Below are 21,827 nucleotides of genomic sequence, written 5' to 3'. Positions count from 1 at the left end.
TTCAATTTTTATGCTTGGTGGAACCAACAGACATGGATAGGCTACAGAAGGTAGTCGAGGTCAAATTATCCACTCAAATAAGTTATTGAAATATTTTTTTACAGCACCCATGCAAGAGTTTTAGTTCCAGAAATAGCTGACAAAAAATATTGATCTTAAAAATAATGAGTTGCACTAATTTGAGGCCTACCTTTATAAGTAGATAGCTTTTTCTTACAAACTTTCAGGAGGTATTTCCTTTTTTCACCTTGACTATACCATTGTTTTAAACCAAAAAGCAAATTTTCTCATCTATAAATTCCAGAGCAAGCCAATGAACATATTCATCAACATTTGTCATCTGACAAGCTGGATTAATTGGCCTCAACCTAGGTGGGAAACCGTGTACATTCCGAGCAGGGGGATGGATCGGTGGGTTTTAAATATGTTTTTCTATCTAATACAGTGGAGATAAGCAGGCACCTTGTTTGCCGTGCAGTTACAGTATGAAGAAGCCCATTAGGGAACCAAGAGTGGAAATGAATGCTAAGCCTACAAAATATGATTTATTCACGAACGTGCAAATCTCAACCTGACCGCAATCTGTTTGGAAATAGATTAGCTATCCTCACAGGCTCTTATCAGACTGCTAGAAAGAAATATATTTTCTTGACTGGTTTGAAGTCCGCTATCCATACATTTTAAGTGCGAGACGCATATTAAAAGAGGACGTTATCATCCCATATACTACAGGATAAGAGCTGAGCATAACATTAAATATTTTGCTGTGTAGGCACTTTTTAGATAGGGTCAGTTGTCTTCTTCAAACAATTTACGCAAGTTTGAATGTAATTGGCTAATTATGACTACATCCCCATCTCCGGTTATTAAGTGTGTACACTACTCCGAATTCCATTTTATTCTAAATTACCCATTTACTTCTTATTTCTTTAAAAAAACATATTTTCTCATAGAAATAAGAGCATCAGAAGTTATCTTTTACTTTCATGGAGGTGCGACAGGCCAAGCAAGGAAAAAAAAACACCTACCTGTACACCAACATTGCTAGATAGCAAGATAATGTAAACCTTCCCAACATTTCCTGCAAAAGTCTAAAAGATTGTTAAGATAAAAAAAAGAGATGATCAAAAATAGAGTAATACAGGTAAAGCAATCTGTTTCCATAAAAAGGTATCAGTTATCTTGTTTTTTTGACTTAGCCAGATAAATATTTGAAGAGAGATTGCTAAAAAAAATATATATCTTGGCAGGGGAAGCAGTAGTCTCTTGCTGCAAAGCAAACAAAATACTGAAATGAATCAACACCAGGGGTTCCTTGGAAAAACAAACATTAAGGCCCCATTAGGATTTATTTGTTGTGCGTACACTTATTCACAGTTCATAAAAAAAAATAGACTTTAGTGTTTATTTTACAAATCCATAAAACATTAAATATGCTACACCATCATGACAAGAACGAATAAAAAAAAGGCACTATTGATCTTTTCAGTTGTGTTATATCAAGCAATTGCAGCAACTATTATCGTGGCATATGCGCACAAACTTTATGTACTGGCACAAATAACTAAGTAAAGAAAATTAAATTCATTGTGATAAAATGAATCAGTACTCACCCTTTTCTGTAGTCTCAATGTCACATTATTTTGAGGTTGGCACCATCCATGGATGTGTTTTTGAGCGAATTAGAAGGATTAGTGCTGACACAAGTGCAGTGAAACTGCTTTACTGTGTTGCGGTTTAGCACTGGTTCAATATAGATAGTTCAAAAAACAAAAGTTCATATGTGGTTGAGTTGCAAAGGATCTGTGAGGGATTTGGTCATTGTGGAGCCATCCAAATCGAAGGTGGTTAAACGTTTGTGTGGTGCTAAGAGAGAGAAAAAAACAGAGAGAGAAAAACAATGTTTTAGCCAGGTAACCAGTCCTCAAGGGTGGTTATATGTGCAGGTTTTTTGTTCCAACTGAGCCAGGCAGAGACAGTTTACTCAATGAGATTTCTGCAGAAAACAAGAAGTACTTGACTACAATCCAGTATTGCACTTGTAGGACAACACATAGCTAAAAAAATGTCTTCTTTATGTAGTTGGAACAAAAACCCGCATTCACTACGGCCCTTTCTGGAATAGTTTGTCCATCCCTGGATAGTCCATTTCTATAAGTCTGGACCAGAAAGATACTGTATTCTATCCTTAAATTAAAATTATTTTCTGTACATCTCGCGAGGCCTATTTAAATGGTGGGACAGAAAGTAGAGACAGCACTGGGTTCCAGGTCTTAACGACAACAAGGTTTAAACCGGCTTAAAACAAAATCTTCAAAAATCCAAAGAAGTTTCTGCCTATAATTCAGATTCAAAAGTGACTTGTTCCCAGTTCCCTGTTTTCAGCACTCATTTTTATGCAGATTTCATGACCAAAATGACCTGACAACATCTTGAAGAATTAAAAAGTGACATACTAAACCCCAAAAAGATTAAAACTCACCAAGTGTATCAGCCCTTCCAGTGCCATTGAGGACAGCATCGGGGGTGTCAATGGAGGAAGCCAACACAGCTCGCCTCAGACTCCTGGAAGCAGCATCCAACTTTTCCTCCTAAAAGACAAATTCACTTTTTCAATCATTCATTCATTCATTCATTTTATGTAGCGCTTTTCCTCACAAATTTATTTAATACTGCGATTGGCTGGCCACCAATTCAGGGTTTCCCCCACCTCTGACAGGCGAGCTGGGATAAGCTCCAGCACCCCCACAAACCTGGTGAGGATAAAGCGTTTCAGAAAATGAGATGTATGTGTTCATACCCTGCACTCGTGAATTTTGCGTTTGGACTCATCAAGCTGGTGCTGCAGGTCCCAGACAATTTCTTTGTGTTTGATGTAGCGTTGGTCAACCAATTCCTTCTGTTGTTGGGATTCCTGTTTGTAACAGATGGAAGGCATGTATTATTCTGAATTGTATAGTCTTTCGAAAAAAAAAAAAAAAAAAAAAAACGAAGCCAGCCTAACACAAAGGACCGATACCTCCAAGTCTTTGAAAATGTCTGTCAGATAATGTTTATGTGGAATTGAGTTAGAGTAGTCCCTTGCGGTTTTTGAATTCTGTTAAAAAACTAAAAAACCATCGATTGTTATGTAGTTCAAATTAAGCTCTATACATTTGTTTATCCAGGCCTTATGACTATCAGGACCAAGCTATTGTCTTATAGTTACAAACTAAATTCTTATATTTTATGCATAAAATTGTACTATTTAATTCCTAACAGTGTATTTTAGGCTGCACTTCATACAGCACTTCTACTATTGTGTTCTTTTTTGTCTAGTGAGAGTTTAAGTTCGATTATTTGGCATTTACACTTTATAACTAATGAGATGGATCCAGCTAATTATGTTTCTATTTCACTTAACAAAAACAGCAAGTTAAATAAAATTAACAAAGTATTTCTATTTATATCAGTTTTTTAAGGTTACCATATAATATCTTTAAGGAAAAGGATGCAATAAAATACAAATAGTAAATTATGGGTAAAAGCCAGGATGCAAGAAAAAAAACAATGAACTTCCTTCTCTTAAGTGTGCTGCAAACTTGCTTGTTAGCAGCCTAGCTATGAAAAATCATTCCCCAGAAAAGAAAAGTGAAATGAAGCATCATTTCCAGTTGAAAGCTCATCTGAAGAAATGATTACATCCGACGGCTGCACCAGATTTCTGTGGATGATAACAGCCCCAGATCATGTGACATACTCGTATTTGCAAAGATGATGGAAGCTGTCCACTAACAATGACAAAATTTGGCATTGTTATTCTTCTAGTTAGAAGAAAACATTGGGTTTTTCTCACTATGTGTATCTCCTACACTCAAATGCTCATTCAATGCAAGGACATTGGGTCACTATTAAAATAATGTATAATGTTCTCCTATATTATAGTTATAGTTTGCTTGTAGTTATTGATTTTTTTGTTAACCACTGCGTCTTTAAATAGACTTCTGACCCTCAGTCAGATGGCAAACTGGGTGAAAAGATGTGGTTGTCACATTGTGCAATGCTGATTGCTACATTTGTGGAGACAGTGGCACACGCAGATGACACTCGCCCGGACAGAGGAAAGTGGGTCGATGCATTCTACTGTTGCAGAAATGATTGAACTTGATGGTGGTCTGCAGTCAATGGCTAACAGGCAAGAGACTTGAGGGGACAAGAGAGACAGACAGCTTGAGTAAAACAAGCTTGAGTGTTCAGTAATTCTTAAAAGCCGAAGAGATAACTATGTCTATTTGGATCTAGTCAAATCTATATAAACGATTGACTATAGCTTATGAATCCAATACAAATTATAGGTTATTTCCAAAACTATACTTTACACAAAAACATTCGATAGCTCCAAAATACAAGTATTAACCAAATTAACATCGGCAAGTTGCTTCCTCCTCCATAGCAACGATATTATGACAAACTTTGCCATGAAGTGAAAACATATTTTAATTTGAAAGAATGTATAAGATGCTTCCTTAAAATAAGGGGTTCAAAAAAGGAGGCTTATTGACCCATTATTATCCACAAGCTTTTAACTAATTCAGTCCCCCTATGAGAATTTACTATGTTTTATCAACAGAAAGTTTTAAAATACCTCTAATACTTAACAGTGAATTCCAAGATTGGGAACAATGTTACTGCTCTGCACAACCATCAGCAGAAAACAGCATTACAGTACAGAATTTTAACATATAAAATCCCCACATTTAGTCTACAAGATATTTCTTAGATAAATGGAAGCAACATATTAGCCTCACTAAACAAGAGCTTACCATCTTGAGATCCAACACACGACCCTGCAGAGACAAAATGCATAATCAAAAATGTGCTGTAGCAAATTGATTACTATATACTATATACTATATATTATATACTATAATTCAATGACTAGTTTGCATTTCAATGTTTCTGTCACTACCACTCTTATGCACACCTGCTTCTTCCTCATGGGTTAAAAAAAACATTGGCACTTTCTAAAGAAGCCTTCTCCATTCTAAAAATCCCTTTACCCACCATTCAGTTCAATTTCCTTTCTACATCTTCCTCTTCTCATTTTTCTTAATTAGAAGCTCGACTGGGTACAAGACAGCTGAATAATTGCACACAAGTTTTGCCAGGTGCTGTCGAGTAGTAGCAGATGGATTCCAGGATTTCAACTCTTGGCAAGTGGAGGTTTATATATCTGCTGGTAGTGAGCAAAGGCCAAGGGAGGTGTTTGGGGTTCACTCAACCTTTGTAAAGGTGATGCTAGACATTGTTGCACCATGGGGATAGAAACAGGGCTACCAGTGGCTTGAAAAACTTGCTTTAATTAACTACTCGTCAAGGCATGGCTGCAAAACAAGTGTGTAGCGCCACATCACAGAGGTCCTTACTCAAAACTTCAAAGAATACAGCAGCTATTTATATCCTGTATGCAATATGATAATAAAGCACTTAAAAATAAAGTAGAATGGTCTTTCTAGTTAAGATGAGTAATTTCCTTGAGCTGATACACTTGCTGGACACAGCATTAAATGTGTCTTAACAAGATAAAAGATGGATAGTAATAATATTTGAATCATTATCGGTATCGTTGTTTTTTTCTGGTCTTGTTTGCGTTTGCAGCATCAGTGACAACAAAGACTTCAATTGCTGGATTCAACATTTATTGTCTTTGATGGCACTGAAACAAGATATTGTAATTCATTTCAAGCTTTTAGAGTGGATGTTCATGGCCATGAATTGCATACAAAAGTATGTATATTATGCACAATATTTGTTGTTGTGTGGTGATTTATAACACCCCTTGTTTTGGGATAGTAACCTCGACTAAAGTTAGAAGAAATTTATGACCACATGATTTCAGTTTGCTAATATTTATCATCAGACTTTAGGCATAGTAATCCTATCTGCTATTTTAAAATAGGCAGACTTATCTTTTTGTATATTGAAAATGAAGCAGTCCTTCTATTTATAATACCCCTACAAAATATTCTGTAATTAAATATCTTGGATTTGTATTATTTAGATTGCATCTTAGTTTGGATACATACCTGAAGGCTCCTCACTTCTTCATCCTTCTTACGATTCACCTCGAGCAGTTCTAAACAAAAAAGGCAATATTTATGTGTTAGTTTCCATTTTCTTCTTCTGCCAAATGTTTATTCCCTGCATGTTATAGAAGTGGCAATCTTAACCAGTAAACACGATCCACAACAAAGAGCAACTCAATTTAAATAATAATAATAATAATAATATGCAAGTCTAGTTTGTGCTCAATGTTAATTGCAGCTCCAAATTATATTCTGTTGCAATCACTGATTGTTTATCTAATTAGATCCTTATTTGGAAACGGATTTTATTTCCCACTACCGCAATGTTTACACACATTGCATGATGCTGTGCTAATTTAACTTTGTAAGCTATTTCAATTAAATGCAAGCAAGGCGTTACAGCATTAATCAAAATGAGAATGAATGATCAAATGCATTTTAAATCAATATCAAGAGAATGCTCGGAAAGTAAAAGTGTTTCAGTGATTACACTTGCTGTGCCTCATTACTTGCAATACAAAAACAAAGTTAAATAAATGCTTGCAGAATTGGAAATGGTTTCAAATGTATCTTTGCTAAGCTTTAAGTGCCTTCTGATGAAAATAAATAAATAACAGAAAACACTTGATGTCTCCAGCTGCTTTCCTGAAACCATTTGCCCTTGGAAATGCCTCCGCAAACATTATTTGTTAAGTGTGTAAAACATTTTATTTGCTCATCTCAAATTCAATGTCGGATACTGTATGTTGTAAAAAAAAAAAAAGCCACAGCTTTAGCTCAGGCATAGAAACATTTTTAAATGAGTATTGCCTGTATGTCAGGTCAAATAATGTTCCAGATACGAGCCGAAAAAAAGGAATAAAGATAAATAATAAAAAAGGGAATATACTTTAGTTTTGCTGACTCAGGCAATTAACAACCAGTCGCCGGAGGTGGGCAATTAAATGACTTTAATTGAAAAAAAAGGCTTATATTAGAATTTGATGGACGAGTTTATGGTGTAGCAAAGGTTATAAGTATTCAGCTATTGTAATTGAAAAGCTACTTTTGTGACTACCAGAACTTTGGAGAAGAAATTATTTATGCACTGATTGTTAGACTTATGGTGCTGAAAAAATAAGTGATTTTAATCTAAAATCAAATAGATTTGATTTTGCTCGATCGTGTGACCTAATGAATGAACAGAGATGTTGGGGCCAGCATTGCTCATGTTCTCTTACTGTGCCTTGGGTAAAAAAAATTCAAAAAAGCTATAATGCCTTTCCTGAGTGGTTTAAAAAAATGCGATATGGGAGGAAGGAAGCGAATGAAGAGATTAAATATGTCATATGTTGAGAAGGGCGCTCGCGCCCAAGTAAAGATGAGGACATTTAACAGATACGATCAGGTGAAAAGGGGAAGCAGGCGGAGATGCTGAAACAGTGTAAAAAAATTACAACGTTAAGAAGAAGCCATTAAAAAGAGGTCAAATTATTACTGACAATTTTAATTACACAGCTGCCTGATTACATTGCCTATTTATAAATTTGATGAGGGTAATCTGGAAGGATTAAATTCCTTCAATTTGCACTTTTTGTTCTGATGTTCTGATATACATATATATTATACACACACACACATATATACACATTTATACACACACATATACGCATTCATATACACATACATACATATATATATATCAAATCTCAAAAGTTGGGCCTTGGCAGAAGTGCATCCAACTTGCATGCCATTCTAATTGGGTTCAAATAAATGCCATCCTTATTTGATGATTCATATAATATCAATTTCTCTGCATCTTTTGGTTTTACTTCATTTTCAGCATGGTGGTATATGAAGATTTCAGACAGATAACAGTTAAATGAGTGACATTACAGCAGTGGCAGCAGAATGATTGTGTACCTTTTTTTTCTTTGCTGATGGAATGTAACATCTTTTCTTTTTCTTCTAGGCGTTGCAAAAGAGCATCCCGGTCTGTGCTCCGGCTCTGCTTGAGTGCTTTTAGCTCATCCCTGGTGTACTTGTGCTGCCTCCTTAGGTGGTGTTCTTTTGTATCATGCTCCCGCATCTCCTCCCGCAGCCAACGTATCTTTGACTGCTCAGTTAGAGTTGAAGAATTCACAACAAATGTAATAAATGTGGAATTTGGAGAAAGAATAGACGTGTATGTCTAAACTCTATGACAATAAGACATAGCAGCAATACTGAATTTCAACAGGTTAAAAATAAAAAACAATGATGAATTTTGACTGTTATTAAATACTTATATATTGATACATTTTGTAGTTATATTAGCCAAGACTAATCTGTTTAATGTTTTTCTTTTAGTAAATGTAAACTAATTTCATTGTAAAATACTATGTTTTCATATGCATACCATAGTGTACTAAATATAATGTCGAGTTTAACAGAATATATGTTTAATGTATTTCCATAGTACCAATTCTTTGACATCAAAAATAATTAAATTGCTAAAACTTCAAATGATTAAAATAAACAGATCTTTTCTACCTGTGATCTACACAATTTGCTAAGCACATCCACCACATAGAAAAGTCATACCTTTATTTCTGCATGCCAAAAGGAGGAGTCTTTTTCTAAAGTAGCTTTCTTAGTTGCCTGTCAAAAAAAATGAGTAGTTGTGAAAAGTAATGTTCTGCATGACAAACCAACCTTTTTTTTCTAATACTGCATGCAAAGCCCAATGCCACATTGGTAAAATAAAACAAATTACATTTATAGACATTTATCGCAAACTTAAACCGAAATTAGGTTATCCAAAGTATTACTAGATTTGATGAACAGATGAGGCCAAAACCTTTTAGAAACATTTTGTTAGAGGTCTTAACACAAATCAACATTCTTCCATGAACACCAGGGACACTTTTCAAACTGTCACTTCAAACCAGGTTGAAACTAAACAGAAATTCCAAGCAAGTGCTTGACAGAAGGTTCAAAGTGCATCTGTGGATTGTAGTGGTGGTCGGGTCCACAAGGACTTGGCACAGAAGAAACTATGACTGACGATACAAATATTTTTGGGATCAAAAAGAACCCTGCTGCAGGGGAGAGTCGTCTGAGAATTGAAAGTGTTGTTGGTGGGAATGAATGTGCACCAAATGCTGACTTCTCCACAAAAGTATTGTTTTTTGAGTCCATTATTTTAGTATCCATTTGCGATTAATATACCGTCTTTTTAAATTAACATGTACAGAGGTTAGGGATACACACCTGTATCAGTACCAAAAATTCACGTTAATATTTGTAAAAAGTTGTTAGTTGTACGATCATGTCAGACTTAAATAAAATAAATTGACCCTATATAAGACAGTATCAATCAACCATTGCAGATCAAATCAATCAAAGTATCATTGCTGACAGTAGAAGTACCAGAAGAGACTACTGTACGTATACAGTATAAACAACAGGCATTGGTCTTTTTCTGATCATGCATGCGTGACGTAGTACTTTAAATCTATTAGCAAACAACAATCATACCTGATATTTGTTGTCACCATTCCTTGGGAAGCCTTGGAGAGTAACATCTAGTTCTTCACTGATGGTGGAAAGCAGTAACCCATGTTCTGTTTCCATCTGTGCCACTTTCTGTTCCAGTTTGATAAGCTCGGTTACAGTTGCATGCCCCCTAACATCTGACCGGATCTAAAGAAGATATAAGACCAATGAGTTATTCAGGATACACATTACTGTAGTAGTATGTAGTAGCACAGTACAAAATGTGTATGTAAGTTTTAGAAAAAGAAGACGCGGACAACACTTTGAAATTACAGTGTAATCCCTGAGTCTGTTTTGCTTTCTTCCCACATAAACAGGCCTAGTTAACCTTCTTTGTCTGGTCTATTCTGTCAATAGTTTCAGGCCTCCTTCCAGGGCACAGTCAATTAATATGTCAGGGCCACAGGAACTAACTGATCAGGCTGCCTGGGGACTGTGGGTCATCATTCTGTCTCCCAGTGACAAACTACCCACGTTACATAAAGAACATTCCTTTTTTTTCTCCATTCAGCCAATTTAGAGTCAATACATAGATGCCCTGAAGAGATCATCTTACTTATAGAGCCTGTCAGGGGAGAGTGAAGCCTCCATCTGCTGTTGTAAAATACCTCCACTTTTATGTAGCAGCCCCTTTGAAATAGTGCTGATATGGCACAAAAATAACCTTTCAAAGTATACCAAGGTTCGCCTGAACACGGCATTGTCTTGAATACTTGGTTGTGTTATCACGAAAACAAAATATGTGTGAAATAAAACTGGATTTGAGCAATACTAACACTGGAGGATGTGCAATGCTTTTATTTTGTCTAATTTTGATGATGCATATCTGGTTCTTATAATCAGTGCATTTGTCTTTCTAACGACAACTAATGTGTGAAGGCAATAGCCTCTGAAAGCTGCTCATGAAGTGATACATTGATCTTGGACACTTCAAAAGTGATATGCTTTAATTTGGTGCCCTTTAGTGGTGATGAGGCAGGAAATGTCTCAGTAGCAAAGAGAAGCGGCATACGATCTCTATCTTGTGCCAGTGGGGGAACGCGCATCCCAGCACGAAAGGATAGAAAAACACTACAATTAAAGTTGAATTGAAAAAAAAGATAGATCACGGGTGGTTGGCCCCTTGAACTATTAAGCAAAGGTTTGAGAACCCTTGATCTACATGATATTGAAGCAGGTATTTCAACTCAATTTAACCAGTCCTTTCATATTCAATTTGAATAGAATGACAGTACTTACTTCCTCCAGTTCCAAGTTAAGCAGTTGGTAGTTTTTGTACAGGACTGCATGCGCATCTTCTTTTAAACGCAGGTCTGCAGAGAGCTTATCACACTCATCCTTCATCCTGTCCAACTTGACTTGCAGTGCCTCGCACAACTTCTTGTCTGACACTGCAACTTCCTAATGGACAGAAGGTGTGTTTTAATGATCATCATAAACGTAGGGATGGAATAATTGGACACAATTAAATGTATCAATCAATATGTACCCTATCCTAGCACTCATCTATATTGTAAAATGACAGTGTATCATGAAACCCTTTAATTGCAAATTAGAGTGGGACTATCATTGACTAAAACCTGGGATGAACTGACAAACTGTGAAAGGAAAAAGCAAAAAGAGGGATGGAGGGGAACAGAGAATGAAAAAAACGATAAATACTATATTAAAGCTAGAGGCAGGTGACAAGTGAAGGGATTATGAGGAAAAGGGATGATACAGTGGAAAGGAAATCGAGAGAGTACAAGGACAGGGAAAATTGCTATTTTAAGCTTTTTCCCCCGAAAGTTGACTATAGCTAAACATGAATATACGCTGCTAGCTATGTTCTTTGTCGATTGGGTGGGCTTCTTAGGGACATGCACAGCACCCATAGGCTGGGACTTTAAATATTCAAGAACATGCCCTTGTCCTCACGAAACTAAAATAACATTATGAGCTCCAGTACGTATGGCAGATAACAGAAATATGTGCTCCATTAATTCATATCAAGAAGGACCATACACCTTATAAACAATAAAATAATTTTCACAGCATTTCCTCAAAGGGCCTTAAAGGGGAGTTGAAGTTCATTTCTGAAGGCTGATTGGGATAATAGATCAATATTTGGACCTTGTGCTTCGCAATAGATATATAATTATTTCCTTTTAAACTTACTTGAACAGCATTTAAATGTGACTGGATTTCATCACGTTGTTGACGGCAAAATACCAGCATCTCATGTAGTTCCTTATTTTTCATTCTGCTTTCTTCAATGGTGGCCTTCAGGTTGACCACTTCCTTCTGATGAATCTCCCTTTCCAGCTGAAGCTGTTGCCTCAATGTGTCTGGCTCTTGCTGAACCATAGCCAGCTTGGCCTGTAATTTCACCGTGACCTTCTGTAACTCATTCTTGGAAGCTTCCGCTACTGTCAAACGCTGTGATAGCTGGGCATGAGCTGCTGTCATATGATTTAGTGAGTCTTGTAGTTCATCATGCTTATTTTGATCTTTCATACTAAGAAGAGCTTGTGTATCAGCTTGTTCAACGAGTCTTTGATTGTCTTCCCTTAGTCTCGCCAGGCTGTCCAAGTGACGTCGAACTTCCATCTGAAGGGCAACAGAGGACTCCCTCACCTATAATTACAAAATGCTCCTTAAATCTGGGTATGTATTTTCAAATTACCCTAAAGCCTACCTCCCGGATCTCCTGTTCTACAGCCAGTTGGCGCTGGTAGCTCTGAGAAAGCGAGACGTCCTTGCGATGTAGCTCTTCTTCACGCAGGGCCAAACGTTGTAGGTTTTCAGCCAGCTCTTTGCGGGCAGCCTCAGCCTGCTGGCTCAATGCCTTCAGTTGAGAGTGGGGGCTCCCTTTTTCTTTTGCTTCCTGGAGAAAGGAAGAGAAAGAGTATGAGGTGAGGCATGTAATAGAACAGGGAACAAAAAAATACAGAAGATGATGGGGACAGAATTACTGTGGAGAACAAAGACACACTCAAAGAATATTTAACAGGGGCAGGAGGAAGAATAATGGCGACATAATGGCTTTATGCCATATGCAGTTCGTTATTCAAAGGGCTCGTACCCAGCATTGCGATAAGTGATAGCTGCCAGGTCTGTGCAAGAGAGATTTTGTCTTTGACTGAACTTTGCTGTTGCTCACATACTAATCATTTAATTGAACAACTGATGAGATATCATTATTAACCTGGAAGGTGGAAATTAAATTATAATTAATTCATATTCCCAAAAATATTCACATCCAAGCAATTTTGTTGCACACTCTGATGGATATTAATTGAAGATCAGGGCCTGAAAAAGCCAATAGAATCAAATCTGGAGAAAGCAGAGATTGAGCATAGAATTCAGCAAATCATAATGTCTTTGAGCTTAGAAATTCCACAAAGGAAAATCCAACAGGCTACTGGAAATGCAGAGTAAACTAATACCCCACACTTCAAGAGCATCTCTCAGGGGAAACCAAATGCTAAACGTTCCAATTCCAGAGAAGCAAAACATCAAGGTCCCATTGAGGATTCAACTGAAAATATTCAGGCCGAACAAAAAAACAAACTACTACTCCTTCTGAATCCAGCCTGAAGGACTCCCTCATTTTATCTGCCTCTACTTCAAAGAGCTTTTCAATGACCTTTCCAGCAGAAATAAAAAAATCCACCCTCCAGGTCTCTAGATTCTGCTTCTTCACTAAATGTGGATAAATGACATGAGGAGCTCTGTCTCCTTCTATCCCCAAGTCAAGGTCCGATATAACAAATCCGGGAAGTCAATACTACAAACCTTACATGTAACCAACAGTGATGATTTACCTGTAGATACCACGTCTGTCCTTTCTATTCGAAAAACGTTCTCCAAGGCCTCTCTAAACTTCTCCCATGTATATTTTTTCCTCAGCAATTACTGTTGCTATGTGATGCTTTGCCTGCCTGTACCCATCCACATTAACCTGGGTTTGCATGGCCAAAAATACCTGCTCATGCATAATAACAGTCCTCCCCAGAGGAGTAGAACAATAGGTTCGAGGGCTACAATTACAACAAATGCCAACCACCTTTGGCCATCTCACTATGGAACATGATAGCAATCCTGCACAATATAAGAATTTAAACTCCTCCGTTTAATACTTATTTCTTTCTAAACGTAAACAGTAAACATTCACAAAAACATTTTAAAAATGCATGCATATATGCACATGTAAAACATGCTCATTTGTTTTAGTGGACTAGTAATTTTAATATAAAGCAACAGAACATTTTTTCTCATCATCTATTATTCATCATAGCGTATAAGAAGAGTTTACAGTAATTCTTCCCTTGTGCTTATTTTACAGGGAATTCCAGTGAAAGGCATTTATGTAAAAATTGGATGAAATAAAAACTATTAATAATTTAGCAACTGCATTTGTTGGAAAATTAGTGTTTAGCTGATTTATGTCATCTTAAAATAACGAAAGCGGCTACGATAGTTTTCATTCTTTTCTCACCTCTTGTTTATGAATTGCAATGACTCTAAATATAGCTCAAAATTGGAGCATAGTATGCTATGTAATTGTATATCAACCCTTTAATTCGAAATCAGGGTTCCTGAAGTTTTCAAGTTAACACAGTTGGGTTTCAATGAAATTAGTTGATGTGATATTTTCTATACTCCAAAATGCATTTTAAGACTGGCACTATTTATAAAAATCCCTGACTGGACTGACCTGAGCAGCCTTTTCAGTGTGAAGTCGAAGATTGGTACGGGCCTCTTCCAGGTCCCTCTGCAGTCGACTGCACTTTGTCCTCCACTGATGCACGGCCTTTTGGGCCTTAGCTCTCAATTCTTCTTTACTCCTTGTACTTTCATGGAGTAATGCCTCAGTCTCAGTTTTTTCTGTCTTCCCTCGGCTCTGAAAAGAAAGGCAAGATTAATTTCCTCAAAAGTGCTTTTGCTCAGTAGGCAGTATTGTTCTTGGCATCTTTGCACATTTTCTTCTTAGGTCTAGAATAAAATGTTATTTACATTAAAGATATTCCATCAAAATCTGGTCAATGTTGAACCACTTCATGATATTACATACTGTAACCTTTCAGGAAAAAGGATAACAGAGAACCATTGCTAATCAATGTTTAACAAAGTAACTGAAGAAACTTAGAAATACCTGTATCTCCTTAAGTTTTTCAAGCATTTCCACTTGCTGTTCCTCCCGCCGTGCCAACTCTGTAGACAAGCCCTATTGCAGAGAAACAAAATATAAATAGTTAAAGTGTGCAAAAGTAAAAGAAAAACAATTCCAGGATAAGAAAGCTGAAAACAAGCAATTGAAAACTGGATTCTCCTTTGAACAAGACAAAGAAATAGTCCACAGATACTTCATATTAGATTACATTACAACAACCTGAAATCAATTTGAAGTTTATAGTTCGACGTTATAACTGTGAAGTTGAAGTATTTAGGCCAAGTAGTATTGTCGGTTAGTCAGAGGCTGATGAGTCACCAGGAATTGATGTAGTCAACTCACAGCATTTGCATTTTTTTACTGTTAATATAAAGAAAGAATAGTTAGAACTATGTTAACCCATTTTTTTAAAATTGTCACAATAATTAGTTTTTTAATTATTATTTTATTATTGATTACTAAAAAGGAGCTACCGATCAAACTTACATGTTTAAATGTCATAGGGAATCATTTGAATTAAATGACGTAAATAAAGATTTAGATCTCAATTTTATAATACATTTTGAAATACTGCACGTGACACACACACACCTCCAACTGGATACTCAGCTGAAGCCGCTCTCGCTCCTTGCGTTCCACAGATTTCTTCAGCTTCTCGACCTCGTTGTTGACCGATACCTTGTGCAGTTGAGCTCGGAGTTCTGCTACTTCTTTTTCCATGTCTGAACCAACTATACAAATTCAATACAGAAAAGACAAGACTTTGTGAAAAACCAAAGCTTCCCAAAATCAGCCTAATGTTCTTTTTACTTCAAATTAGTTCCTATTAGTACTTACTTTTTTTGACAAAAACAACTACCATATTTATTTAGATATTGTGGCAGCCATATTGCTTCTAATGTCAAAATATCTTGATTTTTACAATGGTTCATATTACCGCAATAGTTCTCAATTTCAAACAAGAAATAAAATTTAAAAAATCAAAGTGGAATTTTGTTTTATTTCAATATTCATTATATTCTTAAAGTAGCTTGAAAAAAGAATTCTTTCCACACACATAACTGCACAACTCTTGTAAAAAGACATCCAGGCTTTTTACAAACTGATGCAAAATAATAAAACTTTAGTACAATTTTAAATGAATTTAATGAAATGCTCCCGTTTGCTCAATTATTTTTAACTAACCTCTATGAATGAAGGAAGTATCTACCACTTACCTTTGTACATTTTATTAGTCAGCCATGAAAGATACATGAATTAACTAAACAATGAAAAAAGGCAACGTGCCTAATCACACTCCTGACACCTTCAATACTACCTTCAAATTGCTTACCTCGTAACCGTTCTTCCTCCCTTCCTTGATAGTTGCAGTGAATGGGCTGATTAGGCTGAAGCCAGGCCTTCTGTAGCTCTGTCTTCTCCTTCCTGGTTCTCAGTAACTCCCCACGCATATTGTCCACCTGTGAATCATGACCCAAGCATGGAAAAAAATATCGATGAATTAAACCTTTTGGCATTTCTTTGAGTGGAGTTTGCCATGTGGATACCTCAAGATTTATTGTTTGCATTCAGACTCACACACAGCAGAGTAAAAATAAAATGGATAAAAACCTGTTGAACTAATGACTCCCTGCTGTCCTCTGACTGGTCAAGTAGTCTTTGAACTCTCTCCAGTTCATGCTCCATCTGAGGAGAGTATATAGATCTTATTACATAATGATGTCAGCAAAATGTACATTGAACCCCTTACAAATGTGATGCAGTTTAATCAGGAGAAATTAAGAAAACTGTGTAGTCACCTTGAATCTCTCTTTTTCTGAATTCTGCTGCTTGGACATTATGGTGTCCTCTCTTTCACTGACACTGACTGCATGTCTCTCCAAACTCTGCAAAACAACCGTACAGCTCTGGAACGTGTTGTTACTGGAGCACTACAGCAATAACAATGCGACATGACAGGTGCTTTAGTATGACATCATCGGAACTCGCTGTCTCTTTCAAATGAGCCACTGGAAAAATGGTGGATATGTATGAGGCTTCAGATCCTACTCAGTCCCACCCATTACGCGTATGCAGTATATGTTGGTTCTGGTGATGAATTATATGAGCTGCAAGCTATAACATCTACCCAAGTGACTCATCAGCCATTTAATTCACATCACAGCGGGCCCATTGGTGGAGAATAAATGTGCCCTGTGCTTTCCCTCTTCTCCTCAACTCCAGTGATAACATTGATTTTTTTTATGTAAAATGGATTTTCTTATGTTTATTTACTCATATATTATATATATATATATATATATATATATACATATATATATATATATATATATATATATATATATATATATATATATATATATATATATATATATATATATATATATATATATATACATATATATATATATATATATATATATATATATATATATATATATATATATATATATATATATACATATATATATATATATATATATATATATATATATATATATATATATATATATATATATATATATATATATATATATATATATATATATATATATATATATATATATATATATATATATATATATATATATATATATATATATATATATATATATATATATATATATATATATATATATATATATATATATATATATATATATATTTATAAATAAAATGCATTTTTCATTTTTTTTTGCCTCTTTCCTATTAAGATACAATGGTGTCAAAGGATATTAATGAATTGGAAACTGCCTTGTAAATTGCAAAACATGAGCTAAACCACTGGTAGCCAGTATTACAAAATAATAAAGCAACAGAGTGCCCCCTTGTGCTCTACTATAAGACTGCAATATAAAAACAGCTCTTGGCCATATTATATATACATATATATATATATATATAGTATTTCAGTCTTTCATCTACAGACAAGTTATTAGGCTAACTTGCTTTAACAAGTTCAAAGTAGAAACAAACAAAAAGCAATAACTTACAGAGGCCCGTCGTTGCACAGGTGCCATATGATCCGAAAGGCTCTCAATTGCAATCTTAGTATCAATCTCAGCCCTATCAAAAAAAGAAAAAGACAGTTATTCGCCACAGCAAAAAAAATAAAAAATTGCATAGACAGTTTTGGTCCACAACTTTTTTTTTTTTTTTACACATATCACCAAGTGGGATTCGAACCCGGGGTGCCCAAACCATTAAACCATTAATCTGATGAGGAAGAAGAATAATTATTTTCAACAATTCCAAAGCCTTCTACTGACAATATACGTCTATCTCTTTCTATTAATTAATTCATTTTCTGAACACACTAATCTCACTGCTACCATTTTTTTAATACATTCTCAATTTGACCCAGTACACAACATCAGGAGGGAAGGGTCTTTAAATAGGCTTTTCTACTTAATTTTAATGATGTTGAGACAAAATGTGTCTCTTGGAAATTTCACTATTCCCTTAAAGAACTTTGAAAAATACCATTATCTTCTTTATCTACTGTCGACCCTTCATCAAATTAAATCTTGAAACTTAGTTCACAAGTTCAAGAGCTTCTCAGAGCAAATTAAAAACTTCAATGCAAGAGATAGAATGCATTATTGCTATTGGTACATCCGAACAATTCAATTACTAAAGCTAATACAAATATAAAAAGACACAAAGTGCAAGAAATTTCACTAGTTCCAATAAACACATACACCAGGGGCACTCACACTTTTGCTCCAAGATCTAATTTTCAATGAGCCAACGTCACGCTATCTACTTTGTTGTTACAGTTGGAATTCCGGGGTGGGCAATGGAGGACCACTTACTCAGTGCATCAATTATTACCTATTTCTCCTGACAATTTCTCGATCTAGGTCCACTGACAGTCTCTGTTGGTCACAACGCAGGTCCCTCAAGGACTGGTGCAGTTCATGAAGCTGTAATGGGACAAATAGATTAAAAATAGTAATAATAATTTTAAAAATAATAATATTAACTGGCAAAACTAAACCAAGGCATTGTAAAACCAGAAGACGAGCTTCATTAACTGCCATATTTCAATTATTTTATATTGGTACTTAAATATTCAAATCCAAAAAAATAAACAAACCCAGTGTTGTTGTGAAATGCTCCTTTAGATTTTATTTAAAGTCCATATATGTCAAAACAAAGCAAAAACAAAGCAACTTTTTGAAAACTTACATTCTGTCCTGACAAGCTGCTATTCTTGAAATGAACACTTGCAGAGTGAGACCTCCTCCGACCGGATGTACTCGTATAGTCTTTTAGTGGTGATGTTGGTTTGAGACGCCGGCTATCTGTAAACCCACATTACAGTTTATTAAAAAATAATAAAACAGTGATAAAATTGACATGTATAAATGAAGTCTAGTGGTCAAGTCAGTCAAATCCATAAAATTCACAATTATGCTCCATCACAATGCCTGTTTCAGCTTTATTAAACAGATTTAAAACAATTTAGATGCAGAACAGTCTGTACCTGAACCAGGGCAACCATCTAGATCACTGGAATGCATGCTGGAAGCAGAAGCACTGCCACGAGCTTCATTGCTTCTGCTCAACCTCTGTGCCTGTAGCTGACTAATAGACTCCTCCAGGTTATCCCGAAGCTGTAAACCAGAAAACAGATGGCTGAAGCTTGGTTCTACATTTAAGCCAAGACTTGCACGATAATAAATAAGGAACGGAGTTCAACTTAATGTTGAATTAAGTCACTCATTTAATTTCAGGAAGCACAATATTACATTTCCACAGTAGGTTCCAATTGAGAATGTACTAATATTAAAATGAGATGACCCAAACCTTGCATAATTTGAACGCCATCTGTTTAATATGTAATAAAATTTCATTACACTGGAAATGGATTGAACGGATGTCTCACCAAAGCCATGGCCTCTGCCTGATCATCGGTATGCTCTCTGTACTGGCCCAGCATCTGGTCCACCTTGGTCAAGTTCCGATTAGTGTCCTGCCAAAAAGACAAAAGCAATTACGTGGCTCCTGAAGGTCACACAGTGACTGACGTTATGTGATTGTGTGATTACTGTCAGATAAAAGTATCCATTGTAATGCTACTGTGCATCAAAAACATGTTTTGCTCTACTCACTCGTATTTGATTTCAATTTTGATGGGTGCTGTAACTTGATTTGTAAAATAAAATGAAATAGAAATTTGTGAGAATTTTATTGTATCTGTACACCCGCTGTTTTAAAATGGAAGACTTTTTTCCCTATTCTCAAATGTTATGTTACTTTGGATACCTTTGTGAGATGTTATATTTGGATTAATGAGCCCCAACCGTTTAGTGCAGAGAGCCATAAACAATTCATATTTTCAAACATTATTCCTTGAGAGCAATACTCAGAATTTAAAAGCAAAAATACATGAAAATGTGAGCATTTATTATTCATTTCACCACTTTGAAAGTAAAAAAAAGTCTGAATTCTTTTGAGAATATTATTTCCCTGTTGCTAATCAACGAGAGTATGCATGCAGAAGAGTCTAATGAAGAAAAATTATGATTTAAAAAGGCAGAGAGTCATATACTACACGCCATTAAAAGAGCCACATGTGGCTCCAGAGCCATGGGTTCCCCTACCCCTGGTTTATTGTAATAACTCGAGATGGCAGTAACACCCTTTCGAATTTTACTTAAAAATACTTAGATTTTTATTTGATTTATTTATTTTTGTGGCATGTAGATAAAAAGGTACAAATACAAGTGCTCTACCTGCAAAGTGCTGCACAATGTGCTGATCTTGTTAGAAATGTCAGCTCGCCCATCACCTGCTCGCCCACTTGCTCGACCTCTTTCCCGTGGTGGTCTGCGGTGGGTTTCACGTCCCTGTGGCCTGTGTCCACGTACTTTATCGTACGAATCTGATCCACTTGATGTGTCCATATTTTTTGATGCTTTCAGAAATACTAGGCATGCATTCAAAGTAGGAATGTGTCGATGAGCAACAAACAAATCACATGTGTAATGAAATTCAGCAGATTTTGCAACAGATCGGTTTGAAACTCCTCGAAAACATTATGAGGAGGAAAATTTTAAATTCCGATTGCTTTTGCCCATTCAATGTTTGTCCATTTAGTAGTTGAAAGAGGATGGATGCTCCCCTTGATTCGCAACAAGTGTCACAACCAATATGCTAACTAGCTAACTAAATCTGGTTGGTACTGATGCAAACCCATCACAGACATAAAATCCTACATCAGATATGAAAAAAAATACTAGGATATTTCGAACAATATATCGTTTACACGCGCGAGTTTTTTTGTCATAAAAAAACTAATTAATTTGCGCATCCTCTTACTATGGCAACTTAAACTAGCCGCGTCTCGCCAGGAAAAAACAAACCACTACACACGAGGAGAAAGGTATGCTGGGAATTGAAGTCCAACTTCGATTGTGCACTAACTAAAATTGCAAGTTTGCTTCTGAGACAATCAAATAAAATACAGTGACATACAGGACAGTACATACTGTCCATGTACAGTAGTGGGAAGTCATTCTTGTTTACGTGTTACTTTTATTTGTCTATATTTATATAGTTTGCCTTTTCAAATTATAAATTTAAAGTAATGGGTGGCTCGGTAGATGAGTGGTTAGTGCGTCGGCCTCCCAGTGGGGGACCTGGGTTCAAATCCAAGTCGATCCACCTGTGTGGAGTTTGCATGTTCCCCCCAGGCCTGTGTGGGTTTTCTCCAGGTACTCCGGTTTCCTCCTAAATTCAAAAGACGTGCATGATAGGCTGATTGGACACTCTAAATTGCCCATAGGTATGAGCGTGAGTGTGAATGGTTGTGCCCTCCGATTGGCTGTCCACCAATTCGGGCAGTCCCCCACCTCTGGCCCGAAGTCAGCTGGGACAGGCTCCATCACCCTCCGTGACCCTAGTGGGGATAAAGCCCAGAAAATTAGATGAGATGAAATGAGAATTTTAAAATAAGAGTTCAAAAGTTCATGTTTAAATTTTTGTTGCATGACAGACAAACTATCATTTACTACTATACACTGTATTCTGATTTTAATCATTTAATGAAATTGTATGACTTTTTGGCAGGTAATTTCCCAGCA

At 36.0% G+C, this 21,827-nt stretch overlaps 1 protein-coding gene across 2 annotated transcripts; it reads right to left on the bottom strand.

The window, feature by feature from the left end:
- cep128 (centrosomal protein 128) lies at positions 1–21,118 on the bottom strand. Of its 2 annotated transcripts, none has more exons than XM_077712230.1 (23): positions 20,478–21,118; positions 19,628–19,714; positions 19,226–19,355; positions 18,928–19,043; positions 18,571–18,662; positions 17,730–17,802; positions 16,536–16,622; positions 16,348–16,422; positions 16,070–16,196; positions 15,328–15,467; positions 14,719–14,790; positions 14,281–14,466; positions 12,259–12,447; positions 11,739–12,197; positions 10,821–10,982; positions 9,564–9,728; positions 8,628–8,684; positions 7,968–8,160; positions 6,066–6,115; positions 4,803–4,826; positions 2,801–2,914; positions 2,483–2,591; positions 1–1,866 (listed from the first exon to the last, which is right to left on the bottom strand). In XM_077712230.1, the coding sequence occupies exons 1-23, from the start codon at positions 20,646–20,648 to the stop codon at positions 1,778–1,780; spliced, it is 2,967 nt and encodes a 988-aa protein (XP_077568356.1). In that variant the 5' UTR covers positions 20,649–21,118; the 3' UTR covers positions 1–1,777. The 2 variants fall into 2 exon arrangements, with proteins under 2 accessions (XP_077568356.1, XP_077568357.1); XM_077712231.1 differs by having other exon boundaries at positions 12,259–12,408.
- Between the last annotated feature and the right edge of the window lie 709 nt (positions 21,119–21,827).

The sequence above is a fragment of the Stigmatopora nigra genome, chromosome 2 (assembly GCF_051989575.1).
Source record: "Stigmatopora nigra isolate UIUO_SnigA chromosome 2, RoL_Snig_1.1, whole genome shotgun sequence".
Lineage (NCBI taxonomy): Eukaryota > Metazoa > Chordata > Actinopteri > Syngnathiformes > Syngnathidae > Stigmatopora > Stigmatopora nigra.
This window is presented reverse-complemented; position numbering and strand designations above follow the sequence as displayed.